Source organism: Astatotilapia calliptera, chromosome 7, assembly GCF_900246225.1.
Source record: "Astatotilapia calliptera chromosome 7, fAstCal1.2, whole genome shotgun sequence".
In the NCBI taxonomy this organism is placed as follows: Eukaryota; Metazoa; Chordata; class Actinopteri; order Cichliformes; family Cichlidae; genus Astatotilapia; species Astatotilapia calliptera.
In genome coordinates, this window is record NC_039308.1 from 44,024,735 (window position 1) to 44,046,289 (window position 21,555).

At 39.7% G+C, this 21,555-nt stretch overlaps 1 protein-coding gene and 1 long non-coding RNA gene across 2 annotated transcripts in view; both read left to right on the forward strand.

Moving 5' to 3' along the window:
- The first annotated feature begins 563 nt into the window (after positions 1 to 563).
- Positions 564 to 1,644, forward strand: LOC113027426 (uncharacterized). Its single transcript, XR_003273050.1, has 3 exons — positions 564 to 736; positions 876 to 1,004; positions 1,265 to 1,644. It is a non-coding gene; the product is annotated as an uncharacterized LOC113027426 (long non-coding RNA).
- A 14,181-nt stretch (positions 1,645 to 15,825) lies between these two features.
- Positions 15,826 to 21,555, forward strand: part of LOC113026334 (solute carrier family 23 member 2) — an 84,225-nt gene continuing 78,495 nt past the window's right edge. The window contains exon 1 of the mRNA XM_026174991.1: positions 15,826 to 15,901. Coding sequence (XP_026030776.1) covers positions 15,830 to 15,901 — 72 coding nt within the window. The 5' untranslated portion in view covers positions 15,826 to 15,829. The remainder of the gene's footprint in view (positions 15,902 to 21,555) is intronic.

Here is a 21,555-nt window from a genome sequence, read left to right on the forward strand (position 1 = left end):
CATGGTTGGTTATAACATGGTTTGTTATAACATGGTTTTAACATTAAATCAAATAATGCAACAGCACCATTGCCTTTAGTCCATAGTCACATATCCCACAATTATATATTATTAGATATTATTCTTTAACATGTCAATGTTGTTGAAACAGGAGCTTTAGTGACCGTCATACGGTCTTGTTCAGTGTTGTGAACGTCAGCTCTTTCAGCTGCTAGTGAGTGAGGCTGTGAAGTTGTGTGTCAGCTGGAGGAGGCGAAAACGGCACTCTTCCAATTGATACTGTTGCAAGTGAGTACCAAATCCGATAGTAATGTTCTTTTCAGTATCGATTTGTATCGCCGAGTATAATTTTTTTTTGACAACCCTAACTGGTCGGTGACACAAAAAAAGGTTGTGGACTGCTGTGTTGCTCTTTCTTTATTGATTTCTTTCATTGATCTTGGTTGACATAGTTAGATAACAAATACGTAGAAAAATGTGTGTACATGTTAATAATTAATGGCGGATGAGTAGATGACATAAAAGCAACCAAATGAGATCATTTGTCAGAAGTCTGTTAAGTGGTGAAATTTGGAAGATGAATCTCAACAGTTTATTTTTGATTTTGTTGTTTTGTGGCCTGGCTGTGGCCTAGGATACTATCAAAACCAATGCCATGACAGAAAAATTAAATTCTTTGGAAATCAAGATGATGAACATTGAAAGCAAGCTGGAAAACTTCAGCTGGGACAAAAAGGTAAAGAATAAAGCTGAAGCAGACGTTTTTGGGTTGGTTTTTTTTGTGATTTTCAACATCTGGAGAAATAAAATGATGTGAAGAATCATACTTTAACACATATCTGAAATAAACATGTTTTTTTTTCTTTTTTTCTTAGAGAGAAACACGGTCATATTCAGTGTTGGAATTGGAGTGGATTCACCATTTGGGCCCTTTGACACAGATGTAACTATGATCTACGATTATACATTTTTTAATATTGGAAATGCCTACAGCCCAGTTACAGGTAAGATTCTTCTTCACATTTTTGTGTTAGTCAAGTAAATAAAGCCCAAAAAATGTGTCATGTGATTATGCATGTTTACATTCAGTAATAACATTTGCAGATTCGTAATACTGAAACTTTTTCGAGAATTTTGAAAAAATGAAAGAGATTTAAAGATATTACAAGTGTTCAACTGAGGTGTTTCTTGCATTTATACGTGTAAAACTTGCTTCTTCAGAAAATGACAAACAATTAAAGGAGTTTACTTTTTTTTTCTCCAGGTGTCTTTACAGCACCTGTTTCAGGTGTGTACTTTAACATTTTCTCTCATTCTGGAGGTCGCCATAGAACATGGCTGCATTTATACAAGAACAATGAGGTGATCTTACACATCCATGATCACCGGTCAACTGACACAGCTGATAATGGAGGAAATGCAGGATTCTATCAGCTGCAGCAGGGTGATACAGTGTATGTGCGTTTAAAGGAGGGTACACATGTCTATAAAGCCAGCACAGTAACAACTTTCAGTGGATTTTTGGTCAAACAAAACAGTTAAAAAGAGACGTACATTTCTTTGAAATTGTGTTTGGCTGCAGTGGTTCTTGTGTGTGCTCCAATAAAACACATTTAAATCATACATACAGCTGAATATGGGGTTTACTTCACTTTTGTGTTGTTAAACGATTTTAATGCTTATCAAACTAGTAAAAGACTCTTTAAATGTGGCGTGGAAATGCTAGTAAACTTGTTTTTGATGTATTTGTAACTAGTAGATGAACAATGTTATGTTTGGAAACAGTTCATGGGGAATATTCATAAAGGCCAACTGAGACATTTTTTCTACCGCTCTTTGAAACCAGGATTGAACTAAAACATTATTTTGTTCATCTCCGTCTCAGAGAAAACCAGCAACAGCTCAGAGTTACAAGATGCAATCTTGACTTATTTACAAAAGTGGCTGTTGATGTATTGCAGTTGCCAGAAAATGGCAATTCCAATATAACTGTAAAAAAAGAGGAGTAATAAAGATGGCGTTGTAACAAAGTGACAACCAGACTGGTTTAGTATAGCTGTTGCTTCCTGTGGTGCATCTTTCAGAAATATGGCGAGCATTACATTCATGCGAGTAGCATGATTTATGCTGCTCTCCAAAGAAAAGCTACAAAGTGCACAGGCTGTGTGGATATGATGCAAATGTCAGGAAATACATAACAATCTGTTATCAGCCTCATTCACTGTTTGATACAGGGAGAACACAACTTCCAGTTTGTGTGAGTAAAATCAGATTATTTTTCTCTTTGTCAGTTTAACAGTTTCTGTTTTGGCTGTCACTGTTCCCTGTCTGTTTTCTTACCTGGTTCTTCCTGACCTTGTACTTTCTCCTCACGTTCCCCTCTTTCCTCTTTCCCTCTTCGGACTGACAATCATACACAAATAAATTGTATTCAATTAGATGAAAAAATTAAATTAATATGAAAAAAAAATTCTATCAAGAATCATCTATCAGTGTACTTTCAACCAAAAGGCAAATAACCAAACCACATGAACATCTAATAAAAGATATAAATATTGAAACACTGATCCAACATTATTCTTGATTAACGGATCATTTGATTTTACACTTTTACCTGAATGTGGCTCCTTTTTTTGAAAAAACTTCCTTATATCCATTATGAACCTGGCTGTCTCTCTGTACACACACACACACACACACACACACACACACACACACACACACACACACACACACACACACAACAGGAGTTATAAGGTTAATGGGCATTCAGTCAGTTAGCTAGTTAGTATCCATTTCAAACAGGACAGTGGTAACAACAGTAGGCTACGGACAATTATAAGTTTTAGATTTTAAATAGGCTGTATACATTTCAATGGGAGCAACAGGGCGGCCAAATGTCACTGATTTTACTACAGAGCAGGACGGATTGTAGGTTAGCAAACATTGTCGGAAAACACGTTTTCAACACTGCAGGTTAACTGGGTGTAATGTTTTTCAGCTAAAAAGAAACATGGCCTGACTCCTACCTAACTATATAAAGAGTAACTTAGGGTTAAATGGAGCTAATATGTCCTGTTTTAAGCCAGGCACTTACACCTCCGCTCCGCTGCCTCTCAGCCACCATCGCGCTGGCAGAAAGGGTGCTAGAGCCAGCGTACGGGAAAGACGAGCTGGAACAAACCATTTTGGGAGAGGGTGGTTATCTATACTTTTGTTGTTAAAATGTTACGTCTCAACCAAGTTCTGTATGCTTTTTATATTTTTAGTAGTGTGACACACACACAGAAAATATTGTAAAAAAAAAAGTAAGAAATCTTTGGGGGTGCTTCGATTCATTTTGAAAAATGGGCTAAAATCGCCCCTGGTCTGTCTTATAAAAAATGCACATGGACTGACTCAATTCTTTCACAGCAAAGCAATAAGATCCAGTTTCGTTTTCATGATAGTAAGATTTTGGATCAAATGCTTTCTTAGCCTAATATTTGACAGCTAACTTGGTGTTAGATATTACTGTTAGTGGTTGTATGTTAGCATTTAGTTAGTGGTTATTCTATGTATTTTATGTTAGTTGTTGTATATTATGTGTTCCTTTTCCAAAGACTCTATACTGAATTCCCCATTTTACAAAGTTTATACATACTACTTCATTATCTTCTCCTTTGTCGTTTTAACCAGGTTTCCTCTGTACAGATATTTTCTGTTGTCCTTCCTTTGAAATTCAGTGATTCCTTTAAACTATTCTCCAATTTTCTCCAAACCTTTAGTGTCCCACTCTAAAATAATCATATTGTCTTCTCTTCTGGTCCTCCTGCCTTCTTATCTGTCTTGGTTCACTTATTAACTCCCAGAGCGTGTCTTTTATACAAAAAATTAATCTAATCCATTCACAGTTTTTTCTGTTGTTCTGTTTCTGTCTTGCTGTTTAGTGTTTCAGTTGGTCCATGCAATTTATCAGATAAGCAATCAGCAAAATCATCTTCTGCAATGTAAGTGTACATTGACTTTCCTGTCAGTCATATGCCTATTTCACAAAACTTTTTTCGTTAATTCTTTACAGCTTCTATGCAACTTATACTGTGAACTTCTTTAACTTCTATTTCTATTTCCATATCTTTTCTCCTAACCTCACATCCCCCATAGGTCACCCTGTGCTGCCTACCACAGTTATCTTTTGCATTATCACAGTCTCCATATCTGTGCTCACCCCCACACTTAGAGCACCTCTGCTTCCATTTGCACACTGCAATGCTCATATCTCTGACACTTGTAGCACCTGAGGGGAGGAAGCACAGAAGGTCTAACCTGAAAGTTCATCACCCCCCCCCCCCCCCCCCCCCCGACTGTCTAATCTGTACCTTTGGAATGAATTCCAAAGGCACTGATAAGTTATCAGCTCTCTCCCCATAGTTGTTTTAGACGATTTCTTCAGTCAGTAATTCTCACTATCATGCATGTTTTGTTTAGGTTTCTCTAGATCGCTGCCCACTGGCATTCCTGTAATCACTCCCCACATTAATTTAGTCCCTCTAATATTCAAAAAGGTTGATTCTGTTCATCTGGACATAGTGTTTTCAGTGGGAGAAATGTTTCATCACTCATCCACGTGAACACAATAAACGTTTTAGGATTTCCTTACCTGAATGACTGAGCATGTATAAAGACACCCTCTCCCATTATCTTTGACAATTTTAGTTAGTTGCCTCTCCAAACTTCTTTTTTGGTTCCCTAGGCAAAACTACTGAGTATTAATTAATCTTACTTTCTAAATTTTACGTCCCTTACATCTATTTCTATTTTATCAACCACCCCTCCAGTTTCTTTGATCTGTCATTCACCTACAAAGTCATCCCATATAGTCATGTTAGTGACATATTCAACTCTGGTCGCTTTCAAGACAGTAAATAAAATTCTTGTCCTCTCTGCTGAGTCTCCAGACATGATCACATTTTTTGTTAAACTGACCTCCCCTAGCCCTAAACTTTGCATGTCTCTACTTGGCTCTCTTCTCGCTTCACCGATTTCCCTGCATGAAATCAAAACGTGTTGTACTATTTATCTTTCTTAACACTGATTACAGTATTAAGTTGCATTCTTACGCTATTTACGTGCCATTCAAATTACTGCATCCAGCTTGAAGTCTGCTGATAATCACATGCTCCTTCCTCTTAGAGCCCCTGCTTCTCTACACGCATTAATGAGATGTTTTTTGCCTGTTCAGTTAAACGTGAATTATGTGATAAAAATTCGTAAACCATCTCTAGGTGCTTGCTTGCTGTCCCTGTATCAATAGACAATAATGCTGACAGTGAGTGAATCACTGCATTTTAGCTTCTTACTATTCCTCACACCTTCAAGCCACTGCACACAAATCCTCTACATATACACTTGAATTAGATGTTCTTCTCCCAGTGATGATCTTATGTGGAAATAACAGTTGTTGCTGTCTGTGGCTCCTTAGACCCATCTGTGAAAATCTGAATGTAATCGCTGTAATCCCTGTGCCTGTGATGTTCCTGGACCAAATCTGGTGCTTTATGGTTGTTCTTAATATTTAACAATTCAGTTTCTGTATTTCTTGCACTACCACTGCACCCTATAATACCAATTTGGCTAACGATCCATACACTACAAATTCATACTCTGACTTTTGGCTTTATTAATTTGACATATGTTCTTCAGCAGCATCTTAGCAGCTCCCCAGCGTAGATAATATTAATAAATAATTTAATAAAGCTTTGCTTTATTACTCTGCTAAACTGATCGGTAGGTTAATCTTTAGTCAAAATACAGCCACAGAAAGCAAAACTATTTTAACTGTTTGAGTCATATCTTTAAAATTCTTTCTTCCATTTTTTTTCTTGTTTTCAGAGTTCATATCTTTATTTATTTTTTTCACTAACAATTTAAAACTTCACTCTAGTTCCCATGTTTGCTCTTGGCAATTTTCTTCCTACAACTTAACAACTTAACTGTCGACCCATCGATTTTTACTGTTTATCTTGTTCAGGGTCACTGGATATGAACAGGTCAGCAGCTTGTTGCATTGCTAACACAGAGAGACAAACAGCACATCACATCTACAAGCATTTCAGATCATTAGCCAATTAACCTAAACCTACTAACTGCATGTGTTTAGACTGTAAGAGGAAGCTGGAGCATGCCCTGGTCAGGACCTTCTTGCTTTGAGGGAACAGTGCTAACCACTAAACATCAGATGTTCAACGAAATTAGAAGCAACTCCCTAGCAGCAATATTTGCAAAAAAAAATCAATAAAAACAAATCTAAAAATACCAGCTATACAGCTATAAATGTAAATGTAGAAAATAAACGACTGAAAAATAATAATAATAGAAATGAAATTATAATTTAAGGTAACCTTATGTTACCTTAAATTAACTGACAGTGATTCTTGTCACTGATGGATGCTTTGTTGGTAGATTATCCACCTTTTCTTCCTGTGATTTTTCACCAAGGATTTAAAAACTATATTCACTAATAAAATATATGGGTTGACCTTAGCTATGTAAGGAGCACATGCTTGTAACTTGTTTTCACTTGGATATGGAGCTACTGTGTGAATGCACAAGGATCACAAGGATCCATGGTTAATCAAAACCTTGAAGTAAAGCTCTGATCCATTCTTTTCACGTTTCATTCATTCGTCGCTGTCTGCCAGAACTGTCCTAACATTAGAATGTTTTTAACTATACTATATGTTTACCTGCAATATATAAAATATTTTAATAGTATATTTTTATATAAAACCTGCAAGTGTGTACACTATATGAAAAATACTTTATTCAAATTATGAAAATCAAAACAATTCCAAACAACCTTAAACTTTCTTCAGCATTAGATAGTTGTGCTCTTTTGGCTTATTACATTTTTTGCGACACTGTTAAGTGTGAGCTGAGATACCAAAGAAGTAAGATGCACTAAAACCAGCATCAAAGGGGAAATAAATGAGTACCTTAAAACTGTCCTGCTGACTGTTACTTCTTATTTCTCCAGACATGAATACAATTCAAGCATTATTCAGTTATAAACACCTAGGCAAAATAGAAACCATGACCAAGGAGTCTCTTTGTCTCTCTGTTTGAGTATGTTTTGTAGTTACATAAAGAAAGCCATAAATAAGTGTTAAAGTCAGCAATCCCAAGCTGTTTTACCTCCTTTCAGTCAACTCAACATGGTGCAGTGCACACTGAGAAGAACATTAAACCAAATCCTTTCATAAAAACAGTTGCACTTTTTCTTGTCAAGCAGACTTCTAATAGCTGCAACTTGGAGACCACAACTTAAACTTCAAGGCAGATAATGGCATATGCGCTAAAATATAAAGTGATACAGCAGATAGAGTGATAACACTCCAAAATGAGAAAAAATAGTTTGTATAGTATGTTTTGCATACTGTGAAAAGGGATTAATTTATTAACCAATAGAGCTATGAATTGAAAAATGAGTGTTGTTTCACGCTTATTTTTCAATTTCTTGTGCTGTGCTGTTTAAAATGCCAGAACTAAAAGCCTTAGTCATTTTGTGCTCTTTGGTCAGCAGTGCTATTTAACGTCAGTCATTAATATGACATAATCTAAAATTTCAACAGCACAAAAATTCTGTCAATTAAAAATAAACAAGAATAAAAACATAGTCTGTTACATTAGATTTACACATATTAAAAAAACCCAACAAAAAACATCCATTCACCGCCCCATTCCCTTCCACTTACCCTTATCAGGGTCATGGGGGCGCTAGAGCCTATCCCAGCTATCAGAGGGTGAGAGATGGGGTAAAAAACTATACCCCAAATAAAACTATAAATATATATTTATAACCGTCGATTCCTACATATCAGGCTATCGGAATAATACGGTGGCTGGGAAGTGCAAATCGCAACAAATTAAAAAACCATAACAAATTAAAAACCCGCAACAAATTAAAAAACCCCGCAACAAATTAAAAAAACCCCGCAACAAATTAAAAAAACCCACAACAAATTACAAAAACCTGCAACAAATTACAAAAACCCACAACAAATTAAAAAACCCCACAACAAATTACAAAAACCCACAACAAATTACAAAAACCCACAACAAATTAAAAATCTTTGACGGAAAGGGATTGTCTGAAATACCGGAAGTGACGCAACGATTAGCCTAATAGGGCTTTTGGAGCGTGGCCATGATTTTTGGTTGAGGCGCCATGTTTCTGCGCCAAACAAAGCGCTAGCGAAAGAGGAGCGAAAGTACATGGATAACACCAGCTATGGTTCGTACTTGCTGTGCGGTCGGTCGTAAAGTTAGATCGCACGACCGGCAAGGGAATAAGGTTGAAAATGGTTTATCTTTTCATTCTTTCCCCACCTGGGCGCAACATGAGACAGCTCTTGTATCAGAGTCAAAGGAGCTTTCAAAGAAAAGCGTCTGGACTTAAAGTCAGCAAAGAGGTACAGAAAAGAAGACCAGACACCAGCGAGGGAGGATAAGAAGGACAGACGCAACAACATTGTCATCCCCTATGTAGCCGGTGTATCAGAGAAACTCAGGAGAGTTTTCTCCAAGCATGACATCCCAGTGTATTTCAGACCCAACAACACGCTCAGACAAAAACTGGTTCACCCGAAAGACAAAACGCCAAGACACAAACTTAACAATGTGGTGTATGCTGTACAGTGCAGCGAGGAATGCCCAGACCTCTACATTGGAGAGACCAAACAGCCACTTCACAAGCGCATGGCACAACACAGAAGAGCCACCTCCACAGGACAAGACTCAGCAGTCCATCTGCATCTTAAGGATAAAGGACACTCTTTCGAGGATGCCAATGTTCACATGTTGGACAGAGAGGACAGATGGTTTGAAAGAGGAGTGAAAGAAGCCATCTATGTCCACTGTGAGCGACCATCTTTGAACAGAGGCGGGGGTTTACGACACCAACTGTCTGCCATCTATAATCCAGTTTTGAGATCCCTTCCCAGACGCCTTAACGCCCACTCACATCCTGGGCCATCTGACCTCAGGAATTCGCATGATAAGGTGGGGCCAGGTTTCACAATGAACACACCCGAAACTCTGGCTGATTGGGACCCACGCCCAGTTTCACACCTTGGCTCAGGCGATTAGAGGATCATCAAGGGGTCCTTTTGTCCCTCTTTGGGGGGGGTTACTCCCACTAGGTTTATATCTGGGACTCTCCACCGTTTGACCTTAGAACTGAAGAAGCTTCTCGGATGAGAGGTGAAACGTCTTCAAGCAACTTAAAGAAGTCCAGACGCTTTTCTTTGCAAGCTCCTTTGACTACGATGATCTAGATGACTGAGAACCTTCACAGACCTCTTGTATCAGATGTTACCAAAAGAAGGCGTCTAGTCTGGATAGCAGCTGTGAGACGAGCTGATATCCAGTTCTCTTCCATCTCCAAATATCTGTTGGTGTGCTCCAGACATTTTCATTCCGGTAAGTTATAGATATGTTCATATCACTCTTTATCTGGTCTTTAAGTCTGACGTCACTAGCATGGGCTCAAACGGCTGCTGCAGGTCCATAAATCACTGAGAGTTGAAAAACTATCTAAAGTCTTTCATCTGTAATAAAATGATCAGCGCTCTGCTCTACCATGTGTAACAATTGAGTTTATCATCCAGGCAACCATGAAAACGAAGCAGAATTTATGACATTTAACAGAGTTAGAAGTTAGCAGGAAGTTAGCTCGCTAGCTTCCATCTAAATGAGGGATTTTGGAAACAAATTCAAACGTACAGCTCTGCTATCACTTTCAACATAAATGAAGGCAGAAAACTAAACAGCAGTGACGTTTTCTAGGGTTACTGAAGGTTATATATAATGATTTGCTACGTCACCACTAGCGACACAGCTATGTTAGCATAATATAAACAGGCTAACTTTTTTCCACTTGATAAAAGTTATCGTTAGGATTCTCGGTGGTCTGGAACAAATATACAGTAATCTCATGGCAGGTTGCTGTAAAAGGACCAAACTTCAGCCAGGAGAGCAACTGAGATAATTCATCCACAAGGATGTATAGGATTAGTCATTCATATACTGCTGCATAGGCTGGGCTGTAGCTACATCGTAAGGTTTTAAAAACTGAGCTTTCAAATGATTAGTGGTGATAAAAGCAGAGGGAGGCCAACAGTGATCACTGACTGCTTTTAGGAGCGCTTTGTTTGGCCCAGAAACATAGCGCCTCAAACAAAAATCATGGCCACGCCCCCTCTCGTGACATCACGCTCCAAAAGCCAAATCCGGTTGTTCAGTCTGACGTCACTAGCCGTGTCTGGACCTAAACTCCGCTGCAGGTCCATATATCAAATGATCACTATGGCATTACTGAGAGTTGAAAAACTGTCTAAAGTCTTTCATCTTTAATAAAATGATCAGCGTTCTGCTCTACCAGGTGTAACAATTGAGTTTAGCATCCAGGCATCCATGAAAATGGAATTTATGACATTTAACAGAGTTAGAAGTTAGCAGGGAGTTAGCTCGCTAGCTTCTATCTAAATACAATATAGCAGAGGTGGGACCAAGTCATTGTTTTGCAAGTCTCAAGTAAGTCTCAAGTCTTTATCCACAAGTCAAAAGTCAAGTCTCAAGTAATGTCAGGCAAGTCAGAGTCGAGTCTCAAGTCACTGGTGTAAAAGTCCGAGTAAAGTCACAAGTCTGAAATTTTGAATTTCAAGTCGTTTCGAGTCTTTAAAAAAAACCGAAAAAATAATGTTGCAGTTATATGCTAAATGTAAATATTAGACCATGTAATTTTTAAATCTGTGTTTTTCTCAACACATGACGAAATAGTGAACGTAGAAAATATACACAAATTGTGAAATTGCACCTCTATAAAATGCAGCTCAATTAAACCTAGCTCCTAGAATAATTTTCACCGACGGTTCTGAGATAAGCTGCATGTTATTCTTGGATGCGGTTGTAGGACTGGCTTTAAAATCGCTTGACAAAAATATCATATACATTAAAAAAACTGCATCACCAACGTAGCCTGGACAACATTTGCTAGTTAGATGAAGTCAGCTATCTCATCGTAGCATATTTATATGCATATTTATAATCATACGGTTCTTGGAGTGAGTGCATACACACATGAAGTTTAGTAACTTCAGGTCACTGCAACAAGCCCAGGTACAGTTTACCGACAGATGGGTACAGGACCTTGAAATGCACAGTGTAGAACGAAAGACCATCGTACCTATCATAAGTTTACCAGTCTCACAAATCGTCGTCATAAATACACATTCGTTAACCGTTTATTAATATAACCTTTGTGCTCAATGGTAATTAATTAGTAGTGGAAATAATTTCTGGTTCGCATTACTGAAATGTAACAGTGACAATAATATTGTATGCTGTAATCGCACTGGGCAATTGGTGATACAAAAACCTGTTTTACCTGTGAATAAAAGTATATGTTTTTGTCAATGTACCATGGTAATAACAGAAGCGAAACACAATATTGTGTCAGGACAATTCACTATTTATGCACAATAAATAAAGGAGCATAGCGTGACAATTTCTGTTCAGCGCCAGACTTGCTTGTAACCTATATCACCAATTATGTTAAGAAAAATGATGTATTAACTACTACAAAACTCTGACCTTTGTGGGAATGCTTGGAGCAGACTAACCTGTGAGCTGGAGTGTTCTGGGACGTTATATTTTGTCTTTGAATGGCTGCAATCCAGGCCATCCGTCGCCTCTTTGTTACTTCGGAAACATGGCTCGAACAATTTCTCTTCAACGACGTAATCCGATAACAACCGATCTCTTTACCCGTCGGCTTCCCGTGGCTGTCATGCGACCGGCTATTGCAGTTAATAATACAACAGCTTCTTGACATTTTTGTGTTTCTTTTTATCGCTGTGTGACTGATTTCAATTGAAAGCCTGCGTGCGCTAATACCTCTTGCCACGAGTTCCCAGAATCCTTTGTGGTTTTACCCCTGAATGACGTCACATTTTCAATCTCTATATAATATGCATGTTAAATTTTATATTTGGGGTGAAATATCAAGTCTTTTCAAGTAAACCGGTTCAAGTCCAATTCAAGTCCCAGGTCATTGGTGTAAAAGTCCAAGTCAAGTCACAAGTCTTAGAAAATTTTTTCAAGTCAAGTCTAAAGTCATAAAATTAATGACTCGAGTCTGACTCGAGTCCAAGTCATGTGACTCGAGTCCACACCTCTGCAATATAGCATGTCCTGACTGCGGGGTTTTGGAAACAAATTAAAACGTACACCTCTGTTATCACTTCCAACATAAATGAAGACAGAAAACTAAACAGCAGTGACGTTTGTAGGGTTACTGAAGTTGGGCTAGCTGGTATATAATGATGTGCTACGTGACCGCTAGCGACACAGCTATGTTAGCATAATATAAACAGGCTAACTTTTTTTCCACTCGATAACAGTTAACGTGAGTGTTCTCGGTGGTCAGGAACAAATGTAATCGCATGGCAGGAGGCTGTAAAACATAGGTGCCAAACTCTGGCCCGCGGGCCAAATCTGGCCCGCAGCCTAATTACATTTGGCCCAAGAAGCCATACCAAATTACTATTGGAGCTGGCCTACTGGTATTATAGAGCTAATATATATATTGTTTAGTATTAAGCTTTGCTTGTTCCATATTCAGTTTTTCAGCAAAACTTGTTTGAGTCCATAAGAAAAGATTCATTCTTATATCTAGAGGAAGATTTTTTTTCAGTAAATATTAACGTTAGCCCGCGACTTTGTTCCAGTTTTGAATTTTGGCCCACTGTGTATTTGAGTTTGACACCCCTGCTGTAAAAGGACCAAACTTCAGCCAGGAGAACAACTGAGATAATCCATCCATAATACGAAGTTAGTCATTCATATACTGCTGCATGGGCTGGGCTGTAGTTACATCCTAAGGAGCTTTTTGAGATCAAATACAAGAAAATACATAGCATTAAACATGTTAACAACACAAAAGCCATATTAGGCCCGGAAGTAGGATTCGTCGCGTCATCACTGAACAACCGGATTAGGCTAATCGTTGCGTCACTTCTGGTATTTCAGACAATCCCTTTCCGTCAAGGATTTTTAATTTGCTGTCGGTTTTTGTAAATTGTTGTGGGTTTTTTTTAATTTGTTGTGGGTTTTTGTAATTTGTTGTGGGGTTTTTTAATTTGTTGTGGGTTTTTGTAATTTGTTGCGGGTTTTTGTAATTTGTTGTGGGTTTTTGTAATTTGTTGTGGGGTTTTTAATTTGTTGTGGTTTTTTAATTTGTTGCGATTTGCACTTCCCAGCCACCGTAGAATAACCTTAGGTAGCCAAGTTTAACTAGCAACAAAAACAAAATCTTAACCATTAGAAAAACCATAAAAAAATTCACATCAGTTCAACAGATATCATTAATTACAGCAACATTAATGAATGGTTTATTCAATCAGGATTTATAGTATATTATAGCACAGAAACAGCAATAGTAAAGGATATGAATGATAACTTATGGCCTCTGGCAGTGGAGTCATCTCTGTGGTTGTTCTACTAGACCAACGTTCAATACTGCTGACCACAGTATACTACAGAGTTTTATTACAGAGATTAAAACACCATTGGTACTGCACTGCAATGGTTTGTATCATATCAATCTAATCGATTCCAGTATATGCATGTAAATAGAGTCTTGCTCACACTCAACAGTTAGTCACAGGGTTCCACAGGGTTCAGTGGTGACATCGATGCATTTTATATTCTAAATGCTTCCCTTGGGCAATATAATTAGAAACCTGCACATGTTTTTTATTGCAGGGTCATCAGATCCAGCTGTAAATATATGCTTTGTAAAATTAGAGAGGATGTTTGTCTCCCAAATTTACTAACTTATTCTGTTCACAATTCTTTTGTGAACAAAATAAGTGACAATTTTTATTGCACAATTTTAAAGCATTTCTAGGTGGTGGGAGGCTTCCACTTGGCCAGTCTCTGAATATCCTCTCAGTTTTTCGTGGATGATGTGGTTCTGTTGGCTTCATCAGGTGGTGGACTCCAGCTCGTACTGGAGCGGTTCGCAGCCGAATGTGATGCGGCCGGAATGAGAATCAGCACCTCCAGGTCTGAGGCCAAGATCCTCACCAAAAAAGGGTGGTGTGCCCACTCTGGGTCAGGGATGAGCTACTGCCCCAAGTGGAGGAGTTTAAGTATCTTGGTGTCTTGTTCATGAGTGAGGGGAGACGAGAGCTGGTGCTGTGGCTGCAGTGATACAGACATAGTACCAGTCCATCGTGGTGAAGAGAGAGCTGAGCATAAAGGCAAAGCTCCTCTCCCAGTCAATTTACATCCCCAAGCTCATCTATGGTCACGAGCCTTGGGTAGTGACATGGATACAAGCAGCAGGAATTAGCTTTCTCCAAAGGGTGGCTGGCCTCTCTATTAGGGAGTCTGCCAGAGTAGAGCTCAAAGTACTCTAGAGCGGCTCTGCCACATCGAAAGGAGCCAATTGAGGAGGTTCGTGCATCTGACAAGGATGCTTCTGTTCCGGGTATGTCCCACCGGGATGAGGCCCCAGGGTAGAGCCAGGACACGCTGGTGAAATTATATCTCTTAGTTGGCCTGGGAAACCCTTGGTGTTACCCTGGACAAGCTGGAGGAGGTGGCTGGGGAGAGGGAGGTCTAGGTTTCTCTGCTTAGGCTGCTGCCCCCGTGACCCAGCTCCCGATAAGTGGAAGAAGATGGATGGATGGCTGGATGGTGTGTGTTGTCTGGCTTCTGCATAACAAAAAACAAAAAAAAGTAACTTTAGTGGTTGAATGTTATGGGTGATTAATTAATTTTCCAGTTCATTGTTTTCCCTAATAAATAACAATATTAGTTTTAGTTTTAAAAAAGGTTTAGATAGATTTCTAAAACATTTAAGTTTTCTTGTTTTATGAGAGGTGGTCAAATAAATTTGTTAAGCACTGTTACAATGAGAAATGCAGAATCAAGTCTAGTTATAAGGTGTTTAGTTAAAGAAGGCAAGGTTTCTATAGGAGAAATACAGAAATCTGCATTTAAGCTTCTGAAATGCTTTATTGTTGTGTGAGCACTTAATTTTTCCATGTTGGACGTAAAATGCATAATTATGTAACGTCTTTGAACTAGTTTGCTCATGATAGCACTCGAGGTCAATCTCTTTATCACTGAGCTGTTGCAAATTAATAGACCACAAAAAAACAATTCTAGGAGAAAATAAATTATATTGCTTATAAGGAAAGATGATTGTGCGTCACAGTAAGTTTCAAAAGTTTTTTTAAATTAAGTTTTTGCCTCAGTGCAGTGAGCAAAATACAATGATTTGTGATTTATTTTAATACAGTTGCAATTAGTGTCGGGTATCGTAATGTGTCAAGTGGAAACATGGTATCCATGGATCCAATCCAAAGATGAACATCAAAAGCTGAAATCTGCCACTTTGTTAAATTCCTTAAATATTTCACCTGCAAATATTTGATAACAGTATGATTCATGTGTAAATAAAGATGCATGTGACAAACTTGCTTCGCTATTCTCAATAGGTCCATCATCACACAACAGCAGGCACATGACCCAAAGTCAGAGTAACTAGAGCTCACACTCACCCAGCAGCAGTCCAGAAAGTTTTCAGAGCCAAAGAGGAGATTACAAAATAACTAAGCCGTTCTCTTTCTGACTGCGATAGTCAGCATTCCTAGCGAAACTAGGGAAATGGGTTATTAATGTTGTCCCTTTTATTTCTGTGCTCAGTTAGAGATTTACTCCCACCTTGTGTGTTTTTGTATTTATGCGGAGTTTACAACACCTTGCCTGATTTTCCACAATGCATCTCACGACAGAAGAAACAATAGAGCTTGGACTCAATGACCAGGGGACAGACAATCCTGCATTTGGGGTAAGTGATGTGTTGTCTTTATCTGCTCTAAAGTTTCCACATTGATTTTCTTTCTTCTTTCGGTGCACCGGCTGATCTTGATTGATTTTTTTGGTGTCATAAGACTCCAACTCTGTCACAAAGACAAATGGAAAACATATAATAACACAGAGTCACTACTTAAGATTTTGACAATATGTATGTTTGCTTATATTAGCAGACTAGAGTTAAAAAAGAGCTACAGTGTGATATCCTTTCAATACAGCACTAAGAGCTAAATGTAAGCCACTCTGGAATGTGAAATCAACAAAGGGTGCATGTGTTGCCCAAAAGGAGGGATATGTAAGTGGAGCGGACTCCATGGCTGTTTGTGTATAAATGGGGAAAAAAAAGTTTAGACTGCATGTGGTGTTCAAGTGTACACAGCTGACTTTAAGGCTGATGTTTTCCTCTTCCTACCCATGGCAATTGACTGAAGAAAGAAAATTGGAACATAAACAAACTCCACTGCAGATGGGCAAGCATGTGAATCTGTCATCATCTGCAAAACTGGGCCTTGTTTATCATATTTAGCTAACCTTGTATTATCAAAGCCTCCTCCTTTGGGGAAAATCACATCTTCATTTCACGTCTCTCTTTTAAGTTAGTTTTATTAAAGTGCATTGTACACAACACGCATCTACAATTGTCAAAGTTTTGTTTTAGCCTTTTTGGAAGAAAGGTCTACTTATATTTTTCTCTTAAATTTTAACCTCTACAATAGTTATCTGGCAAAAACATGCTAAAAACAAGTGTTATAAGATTATTGTGTCCCTTGAGTCTGTAGGATTTATAATACATTTATGATCCTATGTGATATTTCATTTGAGCAACAAAGTCACTTTGAGAGAAGGAAAATCAACACACACACACACATGCACACACCCCCACACACCTTGGAAGAGCAAGAGATACACGACTAAAGTAATAACAGCTCGGACATCACCTGTCTCAACAAGGCCACTTTTCATCAGTATGTCCTCTTGTGGAACCAGGACATATTGATAAAAAGTGTACTGTGGCATCCAAACCCATGAGTAGTTATGAATTAACAGACGACCAATATCCACACTGACCGAGAAGTACCTGGCACCTGGTGCAATCAAAGCAAGAGATCCAGAGACTACAGCCAGCACAATGGGAACAATAGTGAGATGCATGGACATGATAAGCCAACTCTGGTAGAAAACAGCATTTTAACTGAGCATCTGCTGAGCTAAGGATAAAGCAACTGCCTCGTCTCAGGTATGAGATCAAGTAAATAAATGGTAAATGGCCTGCATTTGTATAGCGCTTTTCTAGTCCTTAAGGACCCCAAAGCGCTTTACACTACATTCAGTCATTCACCCATTCACACACACATTCACACACTGGCGATAGCAAGCTACATTGTAGCCACAGCTGCCCTGGGGCGCACTGACAGAGGCGTTGTGCATCAAGGATGCAAGTAAAGAAAGCCCCTGTGGTGAAGAAGAATCAGGAAAGCTAATGTTAGTCGGTCAATTGAGACAATACTAGCACATTGCTGAAGAAGCTAACAGCAGTCCACGATCACTTGGCAGAACTTGATCACCTGACCATCAGGCAACTCCTGTACATAGCTTAACGGTTGAGGTTAAACGTTAAATAAACAATCAGCTTATCTATGAATAGCTCACTTGTCTCTTTAACTTCTTGTTTTATTGTCGTCTAAATCCAATTTTAATGTATTCCAAGAGCTCTGGAGCAAAAGTGGTGTGGCACTGTATTAAAATGACCCTTTTTTTTGGCTGTTTAATGTGATCAAACAGTGTTGAGATTACTTTTAATGGGAGAATGAAAAATCTAACTCAGTATATCAAAATCATCCATCCATCCATCTTTTTCATCTTATCCGGGGCCAGGTCGTGGGGACAGCAAGTTAAGCAGAGAAGCCCAGACCTCCCTCTCCCCGGCCACCTCCTCCAGCTTATTTGGCACCAAGGTGTCCCCAGGCCAGCCAAATAAGAGATATGATCTCTTCAGTTTGTCCTAGGTCTGCCCTGGAACCTCCTCCAGGTGGGACATACCCAGAACACCTCACTCAAGAGAAGCTCAGGAGGCATCCTTATCAGATGCCTGAACCACCTCAACGGGCTCCTTCCGATGTGGAGGAGCAGCGGCTCTACTCTGAGCCCCTCCCAGATGGCTGAATTACCCTTGGGAGGAAGCCCATTTCCGCTGCTTGTATTCGCAATTTCTCCAATCCTGCTGTCTATCTCCCGCTCCCTTCTCCTGTCACTCGCGAACAAAACCCTGAGATACTTAAACTCCTCTACTTGCGCAGGAACTCAAACCTGACCCAGAGTGGGCACTCTACCCTCTCCGGGTGGAGGTTGGAGAGGATATCAAAACCCAGACATGGTTTTGTAGCATATTGTTTGCCTCAGTTTTGAAAGGATGTAGTGTATAGTCATTTTATTAAGTAGCATCTTACATAATAAACAAACCTAAAAACATTATCAAATAGACTTTTGGCAGTTAATATTGAGATGTCTGTAGAGTGAAAAGCATTTTAAACATTAAAGTGAGAAATCTGACTCAGTGACTCAAAACCCAGACAAATAAAAACAATGCAGCAACAGCTGAAGATTTGTTCAGCTGACCCTGACGTGAACAGCTTACCCACATCCAGTCATATGTATTTCTGTTATCTGTAGATGCTGGGTTACAGGAAGAGAGCCACTAGATGGAAGCAAATAATAACTGAAGCAAATGTCTGAAGATGCTTCTTGCTGGAGAGGAAATGTGGTACAGATGGGTTTGCAACTGAGTGGTTGAGACTGATGGAATGGTGACATTCACACAACAAGGTGTCAACTTTGTTTGACGAGATGAGTGCAGAGCAGTCAAAGGAGCTTGCAAAGAAAGGCGTCTGGACTTCTTTAAGTTGCTTGAAGACATTTCACCTCTCATCCAGAAGCTTCTTCAGTTCTAAGGTCAAATGGTGGAGAGTCCTAGATTTAAACCCAGTGGGAGTAACCCCCCCAAAGAGGGACAAAAGGACCCCCTGATGATCCTCTAATCACATGAGTCAAGGTGTGAAAATGGGTGTGGGTCACAATCAGCCAGGGTTTCGGGTGAGCTCATTGTGAAACCTGGCCCCACCTTATCATGCGATTTCCTGAGGTGAGATGGCCCAGGATGTGAGTGGACGTTAAGGAGTCTGGGGAGGGAACTCAAAACTGGATTATAGATGGCAGACAGTTGGTGTCGTAAACCACCGTCTCTGTTCAAAGATGGTCGCTCACAGTGGACGTAGATGGCTTCTTTCACTCCTCTTTCAAACCATCTGTCCTCTCTGTCCAACATGTGAACATTGGCATCCTCGAAAGAGTGACCTTTATCCTTTAGATCCAAAATGGACTGCTGAGTCTTGTCCTGTGGAGGTGGCTCTTCTGTGTTGTGCCATGCGCTTGTGAAGTGGCTGTTTGGTCTCTCCAATGTAGAGGTCTGGGCATTCCTCGCTACACTGTACAGCATACAGCACATTGTTAAGTCTGTGTTTTGGAGTTTTGTCTTTCGGGTGAACCAGTTTTTGTCTGAGTGTGTTGCTGGGTCTGAAATGCACCGGGATGTCATGCTTGGAGAAAACTCTCCTAAGTTTTTCTGATACACCGGCTACATAGGGGATGACAATGTTGTTGCGTCTGTCCTTCTTATCCTCCCTCGCTGATGTCTGATCTTCTTTTCTGTGCCTCTTTGCTGACTTTATGAACGCCCAATTAGGATAACCGCATGTTTTGAGTGCTACATATGTGTGTTCCTTCTTTTTCCCTTTAGGCTCAGAGGGAACATGTTCTGCCCGGTGGTGTAGGGTCCTAATTACTCCAAGTTTGTGTTCCAGAGAGTGATGGGAGTCAAAGAGGAGGTACTGGTCCGTGTGTGTGGGCTTCCGGTAAACTTCGATGTTGAGGTTGCCGTTCTCTTCAATGTGCACAGCGCAGTCCAGGAAAGGCAAACAGTCGTCCTTTGTGTCTTCCCTAGTGAACTTGATGTTTTTATCCAAGGCGTTAATGTTCGCAGTGAAAGATTCCACTTCTTGTGTCTTGATTTTGACCCAGGAGTCGTCTACATATCTGTACCAGTGGCTGGGTACTCTTCCTTTGAAAGAGCCTTCCTTTCCAATTCCTCCATGTAAAGGTTGGCTACAATAGGTGACACAGGGGAGCCCATGGCACAGCCACGTTTTTGTCTGTAGAAGCCTTCATTGTATTTGAAGTATGTTGTGGTAAGGCAGAGGTCTAACAGTGTGAAAATCTGATCGGGTGTGAAGTTGGTTCTGTCTTCTAAGGAGCTGTCTTTTTGTAGTCGTTTTCTGACAGTCTACACTGCCTCCGTGGTGGGTATGCAAGTGAAGAGAGAGACTACATCAAAGGACACCATGGTTTCATCTGGATCCAGGGTAAGTTTCTGGACCTTGTCGGTGAATTCGGTGGAGTTCTTGATGTGGTGTGGGGTGTTCCCCACGAGAGGTGCAAGGATGGTAGCAAGGTGTTTCGAAATGTTGTAAGTAGCTGAGTTTATGCTACTGACGTGGGACACCTTCCTTGTGGATTTTAGGAAGTCCGTAAAAGCAGGGTATGGCATCCCCTGGGTAAAGGTGGTGATATGTAAGGCAGTCAATGATTTTGTCCTTTTCAAGGTCTTGAAGGCAAGCTATAACTTTCTTTTTTCTTTTTCTTTTTTATTTGTAGCTGCTTGTGGGGTCTCGCTTTAAGGCTTCGTAGGTATTGTTGTCACTGAGGAGAGTAATGATCTTTGTGTGGTAATCTGTAGTGTTTAGGACCACAGTGTATCTTCCCTTATCAGCTGGTAAAATAGTGATGTTGTGGTCTTTGCTCAGGGAAGCGACGGCCTACTTTTCTTGTATTGTGAGGTTGGACGGAGGGACTTTGGCACTGGAGAGGGTGGCTGAGACTTTCATCCTGATTTGCTCTGCTTCTGTCGGTGATAATTTATTCATCTGTATGGCAGTTTCTGTGGCTGTGATGAGGTCCACTATGGGCAACTGTTGCGGAGAAATGGCAAAATTGAGTACTTTGGCTAATACTCTCTTTTCAGGTTCAGTGAGATTCCGGTCTGAAAAGATCTTTACCCATTTCTCCTGTCTTCAGGTGTGTTTTCTTCTCTGAGTTGTGTAGGTTCAGAATGAGGAGTGTGTGTTTTTGAAAGCAAGGTGTGAAATTTTCTGTGTTGTCTTTCTTTTCCTTTAGAGCATAGGTGTCAAACTCTGGCCCGCGGGCCAGATTTGGCCCGCAGTGTAATTACATTTGGCCCGCGAAGCCATACCAAATTACTATTAGAGCTGGCCTACTGGTATTATACAGCTAATATATATTTTGTTTAGTATTAAGCTTTGCTTGTTCCATATTCAGTTTTTCAGCAAAACTTGTTTGAGTCAATAAGAAAAGATTGATTCTTATATCTGGAGGAAGATTTTTTTTCAATAAATATTAATGTTAGCCCGCGACATTGTTCCAGTTTTGAATTTTGGCCCACTGTGTATTTGAGTTTGACACCCCTGCTTTAGAGTGTTGGGCCTGCTGAGCCTTGTCCACAAACTTGTAAACCTCTTCTAAGATTGGAGAGGGTAGAAGGGTTTCCAGTTCCTGCAG